The following is a 14,692-nucleotide window of genomic DNA, read 5'->3' as shown; positions in this document are numbered from 1 at the left end:
CACTCTTTACATTTTCGCCGCTTCACAGCAGTGTGAGTTTTCTCATGTCGTGTAAGATAGGAGTAATACTTAAAGGCTTTCGCACATACCATACAAGCATGGATTTTTTTCCCATGGTGACCTTTTACACATCCCTGAGAGGATGAGGGGCTCGGAAGAGCTTTCCCACATTTCTTACATTCAAAAGATTTCCTAGTACTGAGACGCTTCATGTATCTCTTAGATCTTTTCTCATTACTCTGACCTGAAAAAGGCTTCTCTAGAGGGTCAGTTCCCATATGAGTGCTTAGGCACAAGACACAACTGCAGACTTGCCCACACTCATCACATTCATAAGGTTTCTTTCCAGTGTGAGATTTTTGCAGATCCTTTGGGAAACAATTTAAAAAAGGCTTTCCAAAATTAGTGCATTCATAAGGTTTACATCCAGTAGCATAAGCGGCATACACAGGAGGACTTGTAATCTGATTCAGGGCTGCTCCACATTGATTACCTTCATTAGTTTTACAGAGACTCTCCAAGAAAAGGCTTCTGCTCAAAATAGGAAGAACACCATTAGGCATTATTTGTGATAAATTATTTCCTTATGAGTGATTCATTGTTGGATAATAATTACTTTGACTACAAATTGGCTATTTGTAATGAATGGGTCTATTTGTGGCCCCATCTGCATTTATACGGAGTTGAAACTGCCTTAATGCTCTGGCTGAAGACTCAGATATAGCCATAATTTTCACTGTTTTTTACACTGTGGTTTTTCCTGATTATTGTTCTCAACTGGATTATGTTTCAGATGTTTGATAGCTACCTTACATTATGAAAATGCTGTCGCATAAAAATCCTCTGAGACATACTGAGCTAGGTTTGTACTTTTCCTTTAATTTAAAGTCATTCTGACACTCTGCAAAGGTTCCCCCATCCTCTTGTGGGAGTGCCACTCACCTCAAACGTCTCTCCTGCGTACGGGACTCATCTCTGGTGTTATAAATTTCCTGGTTTTCTTGAAAGACAGATACGGAATCATTACTTGTGAATCTTACTCTTTTCCTTTCACTACATAATTCATTCTCCAAAATATCCCACAGAGGACTAGACACACTGCATTGAAGTTGAGTGCAACACTATGCAACATTCAGTAGCATATTAATTTCTGGAGAACAAAATGGTGGCAGAAATGAAAGAAGAGAGACTACATGTGGATTTAATTCCATATAATAATCCCAATAAGTAAGCAAACTATATAAGGAAGAATGGATGCACGGGCCATGAAATGCTCTGAAGACTTCAGCTATTTAGAATGCTGGCAATGATAGGCAAAGTGTATCAAAATGGAAGCCTGTTCATGAGAAGTATTTCAAAAGAGATAGAGGCTGACGTGGAGATAAATACTGTGAGAAAAACAACATAGGATAAATTGGGCAAAATGCACCTGTCCAAATGGCTGTCTTTGTAAGAGAAATACACAGTCTTCCCAAATGGGTGCAGAAGGGGGGAAGCCCATCAGGGAAGCCAGGCACATGACCGATGGCACCCTTGTGAGACTGAGCCATGCTTCTAAAGCATGTGACCAAGTGTCACTCAGATATTACGCGGAACCTGCTCTCCCGAGCACTGCTGCTCCCCTGGGGATCGTAGGCACAGAGGCCCGAGAGAAAGCCTTCCTCTGTTGTCCAGCTGTCAAGGGGATTTCACCCTCCCTGTGTGGGGATGAAAGCTCAGCCATGAGGAAGGACTTGAAGGACAACAGAAGTCCAGGGACTGGGCCCTTGTTTGGTCTTCAAGGCCATTAGTGAATGGGTGAGTGTGCACTTCACTGGAGAAAGATCCCTGTGTCAAACCTGTCCTGACGTCAGTGCAACTTTCACAGGCGTGGACACCATCAGGCAGCCCTCACTTCCCCAAAGTGACAGTGTAGACCATGCTCCCACACAAAAATGTGCAGCCCCAGATATTTAACAAGGGAAATAAAGAGTCCAGTGAATATGTGAAACGTTGTGTTCATTGAAAATCTAGTGCCTCTAGGTACATTCCATGAAGTCATGGACCATGTCTGTCTTTTCTACAGTGAATTCCGACTCCTTGGCCCCAGAAGGAAGGACAGTCTTAGGAGATCCCGGTTCTCTATAAGAGTAACTTGAAGGGAAGAAACCGTCCTTACCCACAGAGGCCAGGTTCCAGCACGTCTCCAGCATCACGTCTCTGTAGAGCCCCCTCTGAGTGTGATCCAGCAGCGCCCACTCTTCCGGGGTGAAGGCCACAGCCACATCCTCAAAGACCACCGAGGCCTGAAACACCCCACATACCCATTTTCACCAAGACACCACCACACCAGTGTGGGAGACTGGCGGAGGCACACAATTGGGAGGCAGGCCTCAACTCAGCCTCCTGAGCTCACAGGCTTGTGGAAAATGACAATAGGAGAGCAAAAACCAGTGAGACTAAGTGCTTGGAAAACTGAAGCAAAATGAGAGAGCAGCTTAGACATACAGCAACAATTTTAACCTATTTCCTGACAGAGACCAGATTCTGATGTAAATACTGAAAACTGACGTCATCATTCAAATACCACAGAAAGTGATACATGGCTTGCTCAGATGTGAGTGAATCCTTATCAGCTCCAAGAACTGTAACCAGAATGCCAGGACATTGAACACTCAGATTATAGAAAAAGACATACCCTTCATTCTCCAACAGAATAAGCCAACGTTACTGCCCCAATCACAAGAAGGAAAGATTATCTCCTTGCCTGGCACAGCACAGCCCATGAGAGACCACCACAACTCAACCAACGAGAAGCCACTTCACTCTGAACTCCTTGTTTACTCGGCTGGAGCTTTCGTGGACAGTAGCCTCGCCCAGTGCCCCGCCTTCCTCTATAAATGAGCAGAGGTCTCCTTTGCTCTCCAGACGTGCTTACGCTTTGCCATAACTTACAAAACCCAATTACAATTCCCAGCTATTCCCGAATAAACCCACATTTTCTGGTAACATAGCTGATGGCTTTATTTTTAGGGTAACCAGACTTGGTGTTGGAGAGGTTGAGTCCCAGAGAAGACGCCCAACATTCTAACGCTGGTGAGTAGCCGGAGGTCCCCACACAGCCAAGGAACTGTAAGCGTAAGGGTTAAGTCTCTTCGGCATTTCAAGCTCCACCCTCTGTGTTTCGAGTTCTCCAGGCTTTATTCCGGATCTGTTTTAAGGTTTTCTCCTTTCTGAGAGCACACACTTGGCCTTTTACCGAGAATTTTCTGGAACTGCACTGTTACTATTCAAACTGAGCCTGATGTGACTGTACCAGCCCTTTTCCAACTCCTTTCTGGAAACGGACTTTCCTACTATAGGAACTGTGCTGGACTTTGGTCTAATTCCTTTCTGAACAGGGCTGTGGCTACTGACACTATACCAATTAAGAATTTCCCTTTTCGCTCCAGAGAATATCCCCTAGGAAATGGGATCAGTTATCAAAATGCGTTGAGGCTACCTGCCCTTATGGGAACCCTTACAGTTCTGCGTTTAGGGACCGTGCTCCCCCTCAGGCTCACGTACAACTGGGGGGACCATGCTAACCAAACGACACTTACAACTCGAGTGGCCATCAAGGGGAATATGTGACCTCGCAACTTGTCTTTCTCAAACTTAAACAAGAAACCCACTCCTACACACAAAAAAAATTGTTTTTAAACCTCAGTGGGAAACCTCTTTTAATTGGAACCTAGAAGCTTGCAAACATTTTCAGAATTCTACAGTAGGCACTTTGCAAAATTCTATTTCTAAATTCACTGAGGCAAATGAACAGTTCAAAGGTATCAATGTGGCTTCTAAGGCTTCTTTACTTTCCCTTGCCCTTCTTCGTCTCCAGACACATGGCAGCGACCTTGTCCTCAGTCCAGTCCCCACCCATTTGCTCTATTCCCTCTGAACCCTGCATACCTGCAGTCACCCTTCTGCTTCATTCTAATCCGATTGCCAAACTTCTTTTCTACAAACATCTCCCTGCTCCCTCTGCCCCTGAGCCTATTAAAACTTGCCATTTTAAACCTGTCTCCTGAGAAGCCAAATTAACCCCAAATTTCCTATGTTACCTGAACTAAGACCAGATTGTAAGCCATAGTTAAGAAGGAGTTTTCTAAGGTGACAATGGATCCCAGAGGTCTGCTAAAGTATTTAATACCTATTTGCACTTACCAACCTGCTATCTTAACATTTATCTCAGTTAAGTCTTGTTAGTGAGGCCACGCACAGCACTGGATGAAACTTGCCAGATGAGACCGTTCTGCCCAGGATTTGGAAAAACAAACCCCTACCTTTTGGCCAAATGCTAGAACAGTGGCTGAAAACTCCCACCAAGCAACTGCAGGAGCTTTTTCTGAGCCTAATGATTCCAACAAAATTCACACTTCTGCACAAAAATCTTACGAACCTGATCGTGACTATTCCAAGGGCCTTCAGATTGCTGTGGAAGAAAATTCTGGTCTACCTTTAGCCGTTCCATCCGCTCGTGCAGCCTTGGGCTCCATGTTTATTGTGCACCCCAGCGGAAGGAGGACCTTCCTCTGTTCGCTGACTACAGCCCCACGGGTCCTGCCTCTGAACCTCCTCCCTTCTGTTGAGGCCCTTTGAGAGACACACACCCTTTTCTCCTTAGTTCCTCCACCGCTATTCATTTATTGGGCTGGGTATTTCTTAGAGAATTAGCATGCCAGAATTTCTTTCTCCCAAATGGACAAACAATTCTAGAATCATCTTGTGGCAAGCACAGAAGCCACTCAGGGGAATACAGTGACCCTGGACATCTTTTGTTTGCTCCCTTTCTGCCACCGCTGTCACTGCCTCTGGGGACACGGATCACATGTCCCTTTCGCATCAGCTCCCATCCTCTCTGGGGGCAACATCTTCAGCTGATAGTGGCAGAAAGCACAGCGCACCTCCCGTCAGGATTCAAACAGCTCTCTGCCCAGAACAAATCAATACCCTTAAGCTTCAAACACGTAATACAAAACTTCAAGGCTCAAGGCCTTGCCCCCTGCGCAGGTCCCTGTAAGAGTCCTATTTTATCTGTGGGAAAACCCAGTGGCCGGGGATGGAGGTTTCTGCAGGATGCAGGACCTCCGGGCAATAACAGCACTGCTGTACCCGCACAGCCTGTTGTCCCCCCCCGTCCCACGCTAACGACATCCATTCCCACTGAAAGACAATATTTCATGAAGGGATCTATGCAGTATTCCAGATGATAGGGCCAACAAATATTGTTAAATTTCTAGGTTATACACCTGGACACTCTATGCCCCAGGGTTTCACAAGAGTACCTACTCTTCAGAAATCTTAAAAGCAGAAATGGATGATATTAAATTTTCTACAGGCTCCACTTGTTACACTACCTAGAGTATTTGATTCTCAAACACCTCATAGGAAGACCACATCACATGTTAAACTTTTGGACTTAAAAGGACAAAAAAAAAAAAACCCAAACACAGTGCAGTCTCCTCAAACTCAGGTTGGATATTTAGGGGATCTGATCTCAGAGCAGGCAGTTCTGTCAAAGACAATCCTTTTCACCCAACTCTCCAGGGGCCTGCAGAGCTTATTCTTAGCGCGTCCTACCAACTGATGTAGGACCCCCGCCCCCAGTGCAGGACCCTCAGCCCCACTGCAGAGACTCAGTCCCTTCTCCCCCACCCCTGAAAATTATTTTGAATTAAACTACGTACTAAATTCGGCTTTTCATTTGACTTTCGCTTCCTCACCTGTCCACAATTGCCCACGACTTGCCCAAACTTTTCTCTGGCTACTGTCCTCCCCACAGACCCAACTTTGCATCGCCCGCCACCGGGTCTGAACAGCCCTGAGAGGCGGAACGAGGTCCTGGTGGCCTGAGCGGCAGTGCGCTGTCCTCGGGGACGCCCCTTCGCTCACACCGCCCCCTGACCGCCCTCCTGACACAGCAAAGCCCGATCTGCGTGCCGGGCACGTGGGGGAGCCCTCGGACCCCACCCTTGTCCCTGTGGCAGCAGCTTTGGTCCGAAACTGGTCCGGACCTGACTGAATCCGGCAGGTCCAGGGCGGGTCCCCGCGCCCACGCCGACCCCTGACCGCCCGCGGCCCCCGCCTCCACCGGACTCCACCGCCCACGGGCTCGCGTAGGGTCGCGGGACACACACAAGCAGGGGACAGAACGCCGGACAGCCCTCCGGCCAAGGGCGCAACTCGGGTTATTGTTCCCGTTGCGGGGAGGGGGTGACGGGGGACGCGCGGGGACCCCGGCCGCGATCGCTGGCAGCCGGATCCCACCTATACTTCCAGCCCCTCTCTGTTCTCAACCTCAGCCCCGCGCACTCACCATCTCCCGGCCCCACTCCGCGCGCTCCGGGGGTCCGGCCGGCGCCCTGAGCAGCCCCCCCGAGGTGAGAACCACCAGCAGGACACCCGCGGGACCGCGTGGGCAGCCCCGCACCAGGAAAGCGGCGTTCGGCCCTGACAACCGAACGGCCGCCCGCTCCCGCCCCCGGCTCTGGTTGGACTGCCGGCCGGGCTCCTGCGCCGTGATTGGAGGCGATCGTACCACCGCGGATTGACAGGACCGTTTCCGGGGCAGCGTATACCCACTGGATGTCTCTCCTGCCACTCAACTATAGCGGCCCTGATTGGACAGGGCCTGGAGACCAGCTGTCCACCAGGATTGCTCAGACTCCAGGTCCACCCCCCCCGCTCATTGGGCGATCTTATTCGCACTTCCCCTGTCTCCCTTTACCGACAGGTATTTCAGACTCTGCCTCCTAGGTTTTGGATGTCTGCACCCTCAGGAAACACCTGCCTGTGGCGCAGGCACATTCGTTTGCTCGGAGCACGAATTGTGGGTGCCGGGCGGAATGGCCCGCGTGTTCGCGCTTGGATGCCCCGCCTGGGCCCCTTGCTGCACCGAAAAGTCCTTGTCCGCTTCCCCGCTGACTGTCTCCTGTCTCAACCGGGGATATGAAGGGACAGTCCAGCAGAACCTGGTGGCCCCGGAGATAAGGGTCATCTTTCGGGGAGGCTGTCCCGTGGATTTTTTACTTAAAGAACAAAGACACTCAACAGTGAGGTCACTGCGAGCAATGCATGTTGCAGCCTTTCACCGGAGACTCCCGTTCCACCCCTGCCCACCCCCACCTCTGGGCTTAATGCCAGCAAAGCTGGGCCCTTGTCCTTTGTCACCGGGGAAAGTGGGACCCCCCGACGCCGAGACCCACACAGGACTGGTCTCAGCGCAGGTTCAGGTGTGAGATGTTAGAACTCAGACGTGTACGTTATTCTGCAAGGAAGTTTATGTCAGATCATTTTTCATCACTCCCTGCGAATTGGAAATGTAAGGTTCTATATGTCCTTATGGAAGCTGTAGTGATGTGCTTTGTGAATGTACAAAAACAATACCGAATAGTTTACTTCAAAGTGATCTTTATGTAATGTGAATTACATCTTGTCCTTTAAAAACAAATGTGAGGGCTATTGGATGGACCTAGAGGGTATTGTGCTCAGTGAAATAAGCTAGGCGGAGAAAGACAAGTATCAAATGATTTCACTCATCTGTGAAGTATAAGAACAAAGCAAAAACTGAAAGAACAAAACAGCAGCAGACTCACAGAACCCAACAATGAACAAACAGTTACCAAAGGAAAAGGGACTGGGGAGGATGGGTGGGAAGGGAGGGATAAGGGGGAAAAAGGGGCATTATGATTAGCACATATAATGTACAGGGGGGGGCATGGGGAAGGCACTATAGCACAGAGAAGACAAGTAGTGACTCTATAGCATCTTACTATGCTGATGGGCAGTGACTGCAATGGGGTATGTGGTAGGGACTTGATAATAGGGGGAGTCTAGTAACCATAATGTTGCTCATGTAATTGTATATTAATAATACCAAAATTAAAAAAATTAAAAAAGCAAATGTGAGGGTATCATACCCATGGTAGCCCTATCTCCTGTCTGCTACTAAAATACACATTGTCTCTAGGAATTTGCATATTGTGGATATTTTATTCAAAAGGACTCATGCACTAACAAGTCCTCTTGTGTCTAGCTTCTTTCATTAGCTTATGGTTTACAAGGTTCATTCATCTTGCACCATGTGCCCATTTTACAGATCCATCCCGTGTATGCGCTCCACTTTGTTTACCCATTCATCCACTGATGGTCATTTGAGATGTTTCCACCTTTGGCTAGTTTGAATTTTGAACAGTGCTGAAACAAACATTCGTGTGTGCACTTTGGGTATCTACTTCAATATACATAGCGGAATGGTTGGGTCACACGGGAATTCTAGGTTGAACCCTTTGAGGAACCACCGATCTTTCCCACAAGCAGGCACACTGTTTTACATTCCCACCGGCTGTGCACGAGGGTTGCTGCTTCCCCCCATCGTGGCCAACACTTCTGCTTTCTGGATTCTAGCCATCCTAGTGGCTGTGAAGTAGGCTCTCATGGAGGTTCTGGTTTGCACTCCCCTGACAAGTAGTAAATTTGAGCCACTTTTCATGTGCTTATTGGCCATTTGGGTGTTGTCATGGAAAAATGTGTATTCAAGGTCTTTTGCCATGTTTTAACTAGTTTTGTTTGCAGTTTTTTAATTGAGATGTATGTCTTCTGAATAATCAAGCCTTATCACATATATGATTTTCAAATGTTCTGTCCTATTCTGTGGGGGGGGAGTCTCTGTACTCTCTTGATATTGTCTTCTGCTTTACAAAAGATTTTAATTGTGAATTTGACATCTTATTTTTCTTGTGTTGCTCGTGCTTTTGATGTGACAGTAGAGAAATCATTACGAAATCCAAGTTCATGGAGATCATCTCTGTGATTCCTTCACACTTGGTTTGCTAGACAGCCCAGTGTTGGTGAAAGGTTCCTCATCAGAGCCATTTTAAAGTCCTCAAACGGGGAAGAACCACCTGGTAAAGCACATGACCCTACATAATTTTTTAATGTGAAAGGGCAAGAAGTTTAGAGTAAGGGGGTTTCTATTCGGAGTGATGTTGGTCCATTCCTATGTGAACACGCCTCTATCCTACTTCATAATTATGCTGCCAGAGGAACAGGTTTTCATCCTCAATCATTTCAGGTGTTAACTGTCGTCTTCTTCCCCGTCTCCGACCTGCAGATAAAGGAGGCCACGCGATGAGATATCGAAGACCTGAGTAGGCCGGCCAGGGGACTCAAGGCATATCAACTCAAGAGTGGTGCTGAGAGGGCACCCCTCGTATTTACTAGTCATACAAATACATCCAAGGACAGTAGATGATCTCATGCCTACAACCATTGGCTCGTTGTGTTCCCAGTGCACAACTCCCTCCCCATTTCTTCCCAGCACAGCACAATAGGGGAGATAACAACGTTGCGGGAACTGGCCTTGGTTAAGGTACAACATTCCTTTAAGGAACACATCACATTTCTCAAGGCACACATCACTGATTAGTAGAGAAAAACAGTTGAGTTATGATATTTTGAGCCCACATTTCCCCCTTATTTTTTAAGTAAAGAATGAGAATTTTGTTCTTACATTATTTTGTTGACATACTAGTTGATTAAAAACAGCATAGGAAGCTTATATAGATGGGGGGGCAAGGTTCTTTGCCTTGCTTCAGTTGGCCCCCGTTTCTATCACTCGCGGGTCCTCTGCGACTGTGCTTGTTTTAGGTTGTTTTTCTCGTGAGGAATCTTACCCGTCTCTGGCTACCTAGTGTGCTATGCAAGGAGTTGGATTTAGGAAAGGTCGGCATACCCATCTCTGCTTTGACGCTCGGCAACAGCTAAAGGAATTATTTAAGGAGTTGACTTCATTATGCGGATTCTCACAGGGGTAAAAGGTAGTCAGTTTTTAGAGATTACTTCTTGAAAGATAGCATATGCGTGCATAGGTTTTAACAAGTTAGTAATCAAGTGACGGATCTAAGTTATTAGGACAGGGAGACAAATACATAAAAGAAGTAGGCTTACAAGTACAGGCCACAGCTAATGGAGCTAAGAAAACTAATAGGTAATCTAGGCAGTTGAGAAAACTTGTCAGTGATATGACGAATATCATCTAGCTGGTTTTGAATAGTTTGAGAGAAAACAGATAGATCAAAGCAACACATTCTTGGAAACTGTTCACATCTCATATGTCTTTTTAATAACAAATAGTTAATGGTGGCACGATTTTGAAGCACGGTTAACTCAAACTTCTCTCAGTTCTTGGTTGAGTTCTGACAATATAGAAGCAGTAAAGTTTGTGGTTTTACTGTATGCTCAAGCTAGCTTGGATATTCCTGTAGTTTAGCAACAAGTCTAGGAACTGGTAGAACAAATGCAGCTGCAACTGCAACAGCAGTAGGATCTAAAAGTTTCAGGTTGTCATCACAATCAGGTGGCAAAGCTCGAGAGGTTTTTTTGCGTTTATATTTAGGATGATCTATAAGAACAGGAAGAATGTGTCTTACACTACAAATACTTTGGTAATGTGAAGAGAAAGCTTGATAGGTTTTGTTATTACACAAAAATACTCATCTACTTGGGAGCTTATATCTATATGACCAGTTTACATGTATGATGGAATTACAGTAAGAAGGTACAGAGGTACAATTAATACATATACAATTGGAAACTATGGTAGTGCTAACTGGTAGGTCTAACTGAATATCACGAGTAAGAGTTCTGGGAACTTTAGTAATATTTATTCTTGATATATTAGTAAATATTGGAAGAGGAAGTCTTATTCTTAATCAGATTCTTCTTCAATAATTTACTGATAGAAGTCTCCCGCTACACAAAGGAGGATTTGTTTAACTTTAGGTTCGTTAATTGTAGCTACATATTAGGCAGTGAGAACTCTTTTTTAGGAGAGAGTAATATATTTAGGAAAATAAAAGTACTTTTGTATAACTTATCAGGAGTTCTCTTCTGTACTTTCTCACAGAAATCATTACTAATACCATTTTGAGTCAAAACTGCTTTTATATATCATAACGGATATTACTCTTTCTAGACTGATCAGTTGCATTATACCATCTAAATTTTTTTCTATCTTTCTGCTTATAAATTTCTTCACTACCTTTTTTCCTACTATGGGGCCCACAGGAGTAAGACACGTAGAAATACAGAGGAGAACCACTCTTTGGACAAAGTACAGAGGATTGCTCACACCAGCTGTAATGGTGCAAGCTTGTGTAATGTATGTATGTATAAACAACAAAATTAAAAACTTTATTATCTAGGAGTCTTCACTTCAGTGGTGAGATCTGCCGGTGACTATCTTCTAGGACAATTCTTTCAGAAGATGACACTGGGGGAAGTTCTTCTTCATAACATAACTTGATCTGTTTTCTGGGTAACTAAGCGTTGATCTTCTGTAAAGACACAAACTCTTTGCCCCGTACCGTAATATGCTTTTTATGCTACAGCGAAGAACTGATTGGAGACTACCACACAGGAACTGCTGTTGTCTTAGAAAAATAAATTTCACCAGAGAAGGGTCCAGGGTTCAAGTCCCTGTTCGGGTGGCACTTGTCGGCTTCTTACGCGTCCCCGACCTGCAGATAGAGGAGGCGATGCAATTAGATTTCGAAGACCTGAGTAGGCCGGCCAGGGGGCTCAGGCATACCAGCTCAAGAGCGGTGCTGAGAGGGCACCCCTCGTATTTATTAGTCATACAAATACATCCAAGGACAGTAGATGACCTCATGCCTACAACCATTGGCTCGTTGTGATCTCAGTGCACAACTCCCTCCCCAGTTCTTCCCAGCACAGCACAATAGGGGAGATAACAATGTTGTGAGAACTAGCCTTGGTTAAAGTACAACATTCCTTTAAAGAACACATCACATTTCTCAAGGCACACATCACTGATTAGTAGAGAAAAACGGTTGAATTATGATATTTTGAGCCCACAGTTAACCTTAAAAATAAAGTGGTTGGTTATTTTACCTGCAAAATGGGTTTATTTGGGAAGAGCTGTGCAGAGGAGAGGAATATGGTGCTGGAGGTGGGCCCTGAGCAGGACGTGGCTGCCACATGTCTGTAAACAAATAAGATGGGGGGACAGGAAGGAGAGGCCTCAGAAGCCATTCTGGCTTCTTTCAATTGTTGGCTTGCATCACTTTGCAAGAAGGAAGGCCAACTCAGAATCTCGGTAACATTTGGAAGCCTCGAATGATTCATTAAAACAGGCATCCTCTTCAGATGTTTTTTTGAGCCACACCTTTCTAGTTTAATTTTAGAAAACAAGTTTGGGGAGAATGAAAGTTCACCATCATGGCTATTGGTGTTCTAAATTACTTTTCTTTAAATTGGTCTATTTAGCCAGAAACGTGCATGAGGCGGGACTGTCGTATTTGAACAAAAAAAAACCCAGCTAGTGTCCCAGAACGAGAGGGTGGGGAGAAGGGGAGGTGTCATCCACAAAGCGTTTTGATAACCGGGATCTCATTTCTTTAGAGGTTTTTTTTTTTTTTCTCTACAGTAAAGAGAAAAATTCCTAAAGAGCAATTTCAACAGGAACAGTCTGCTTCTCAACAGGAGTCAGATCAGAGGCTTAGCACAATTCCAGTGAGCAGTACAATCATCACAGGATATGGACCAAAGGCCAGCACAGACACTAGCAGAGGGCTGCAGGAACAGTCCGGTTCTGAGAAGAAACCGGACCTAAGTTTAAACAAGTACGGTCAGAAAGAACAAGGCCTTTAAAGCAGATGCCCAGTAAAGCCTGCTCTCAGAGCTCAAAAACACAATGGAGCTTGAAGTCCGGGAGAAAACTTATCCTCCAAGTCCAGGGTGGGCAAGAAATCAGTGAACTCAGGGGGCTAAGTGGGTACAGGCACCTGTTTGCTCACCACCCTCAGAGCTGTTGGGGGTTGGTGGTGGTGGTGGGTCTTCTCTGGATCTTGTCAGTTATTTTACCAAGAAAATTGAGTTTATTCAGGAAAAGCAAAGAACTGCAACTTGGGACAAGCAAGCTATGGCTATCCATAAGTATGGCCCAAGAACAAAAGAGAGGGGGCTCTTTTATAGAAGAAATGGGGATAGTTGGGGGGCTGTTCTCAGTAAAAAGTCCATTGGAGGAAACTGGGTGTCTCATGTGTCATGGCTGCTCATTGGCTGAGTCGTAAGTCTCTCAATGTCTGGACTATTGCTGGGGGATATGTCTCTCCCCTTCTCCTACGGGGTGGAGAATTAGCCGGAAGAGTCGCAAGGTGTACCTTTCATTCCTGCAGGGTCCGCTTCCGACCAGGAGTGATGGGTATGGGCGCTCCCGCTGCAGGCCTCCCAATTTCCACACAGGGTATGCCCCTCCACCTCATTTTTTAGAAAAGCACAGCTATTATGGAACATTTATTCCTATTTATACAATTTAGAAGCAAGGCTTCTTAAGTCCCAGGAAAGGGTTTTACTATGAACAAAATTCATTCAATGATACAGGTATTTTGGGTTTGTGTTGGTATCACGGTAGCATTGTTCTCCTTAGAACATGCTCCATCCATCCATTTTATTCTGCATTCGTGTCACTATAACCTTATAATGTTCCCATTGGGATTTCTTTATATCGCCCATTAGGCTTATTTTGAGACTTGAATAACTTCATTTTTACCTTTGTACGTTCTCTCTCTTACATAAACATTGAACTTTTTAAAACAGTGACTAGGAATGTAATGACTTTTTTTTAAAGTTGACATCATGAAAGCTGATTAATCGTCTTTTACTATGGTTACACATACCCTTTTGAGGTTGTATATGCACAACTTTCTTCGGCTTTGGAACAGGACAAGTTTATTTAACATTCTTGCATGCCTATTTGTCTTGCTGGGATATCCCTTATACTGTTGAAGGGAGTGGAGTGATAGTATTTGTAATGTGTATGTAATTTTCCTGAACAAAGGAACTCTGACCGCTTACTTCATACATTCCTTTGCAAACTCTGTTTCTTAAGATACCCTTCAAAAGGTTGTGAAAGTTCTCGTCTGTTCCTATATTACTAAGAGTATTTCTGATGAACTTAGAATAATATGCTTTTTCTGTATTTATTGAGATAATTTGCAATTTAAAAAAATGAGGTAGTGTGGTGACATAACACTTTACTGTAAAATACACACACATAAAAATGGATAAAATGTACATTTGAAATGAATAGTATAAAGTAAACATCCACGATCACAACCCAGAAAAGAAAGAACGGTTACCCCACCCCACATTCCACTTGGGTGATGGAGAAGCCGTACCCTGCCCTCCTGCAGGACAAATACTCCTGCATTATTAAAAGATACTTTCATTTCGTTTCTTTATAATTTCATCACTTGTGTTGCAATAATTTTTCTTTTTGGTGCTTGTAAATAGAATCGCGTGGTATGTACTAAGTTACACCAACTCTCTTTAATTCAAACATGTTTAAAGAATGACATACCTTATCACTTCATTTTTATTAATCTTAAGTTCCCCTTGTATGACTACAACTTTCATGTATTGATTACACTGCTAACAGCTTTAATTAAAGTATCATTGATACACACAGTCTTCTGATGGTTTCAAACACCGAACACAGTAGTTCAACATTCACCCGTATTATCAAGTCCTCACCCGCTAACAGCTTTCATGGTAGTTCCACATCTTTGCTCAAGGGACCAATGTTTTATAACATTTATAATATGACACCTAATAACATCTTTACAAATCTTTTGGAAATGCTCTAAAC

The 14,692-nt window shown here is 44.8% G+C and overlaps 1 protein-coding gene across 1 annotated transcript; it reads right to left on the bottom strand.

The window, feature by feature from the left end:
- Positions 1–845: 845 nt before the first annotated feature.
- On the bottom strand, positions 846–7,018 carry LOC118915198 (zinc finger protein 28 homolog). Its single transcript, XM_036890704.2, has 4 exons — positions 6,808–7,018; positions 6,338–6,615; positions 2,159–2,285; positions 846–1,000 (listed from the first exon to the last, which is right to left on the bottom strand). Exons 1-4 carry the CDS (start codon positions 7,016–7,018, stop codon positions 939–941), a joined length of 678 nt encoding a protein of 225 aa, XP_036746599.2. The 3' UTR covers positions 846–938.
- Between the last annotated feature and the right edge of the window lie 7,674 nt (positions 7,019–14,692).

This window comes from Manis pentadactyla, chromosome 12 (genome assembly GCF_030020395.1).
Source record: "Manis pentadactyla isolate mManPen7 chromosome 12, mManPen7.hap1, whole genome shotgun sequence".
In the NCBI taxonomy this organism is placed as follows: Eukaryota; Metazoa; Chordata; class Mammalia; order Pholidota; family Manidae; genus Manis; species Manis pentadactyla.
Note: the sequence above shows the minus strand (reverse complement) of the source record. Positions and strands in the feature narration are given on the sequence as shown.

What these genes read in the sequence shown, in the direction of transcription:
- LOC118915198 (XM_036890704.2), bottom strand. Translation starts at nt 7,018, where the DNA reads ATGACCCTTATCTCCGGGGCCACCAGGTTCTGCTGGACTGTCCCTTCA. An exon ending in TGTGCCTGCGCCACAGGCAG is followed by an intron (nt 6,616 to 6,807) that starts GTGTTTCCTGAG and finishes GTTGAGTGGCAG; the next exon opens with GAGAGACATCCAGTGGGTAT. An exon ending in CGGAGTGGGGCCGGGAGATG is followed by an intron (nt 2,286 to 6,337) that starts GTGAGTGCGCGG and finishes GGGGTGTTTCAG; the next exon opens with GCCTCGGTGGTCTTTGAGGA.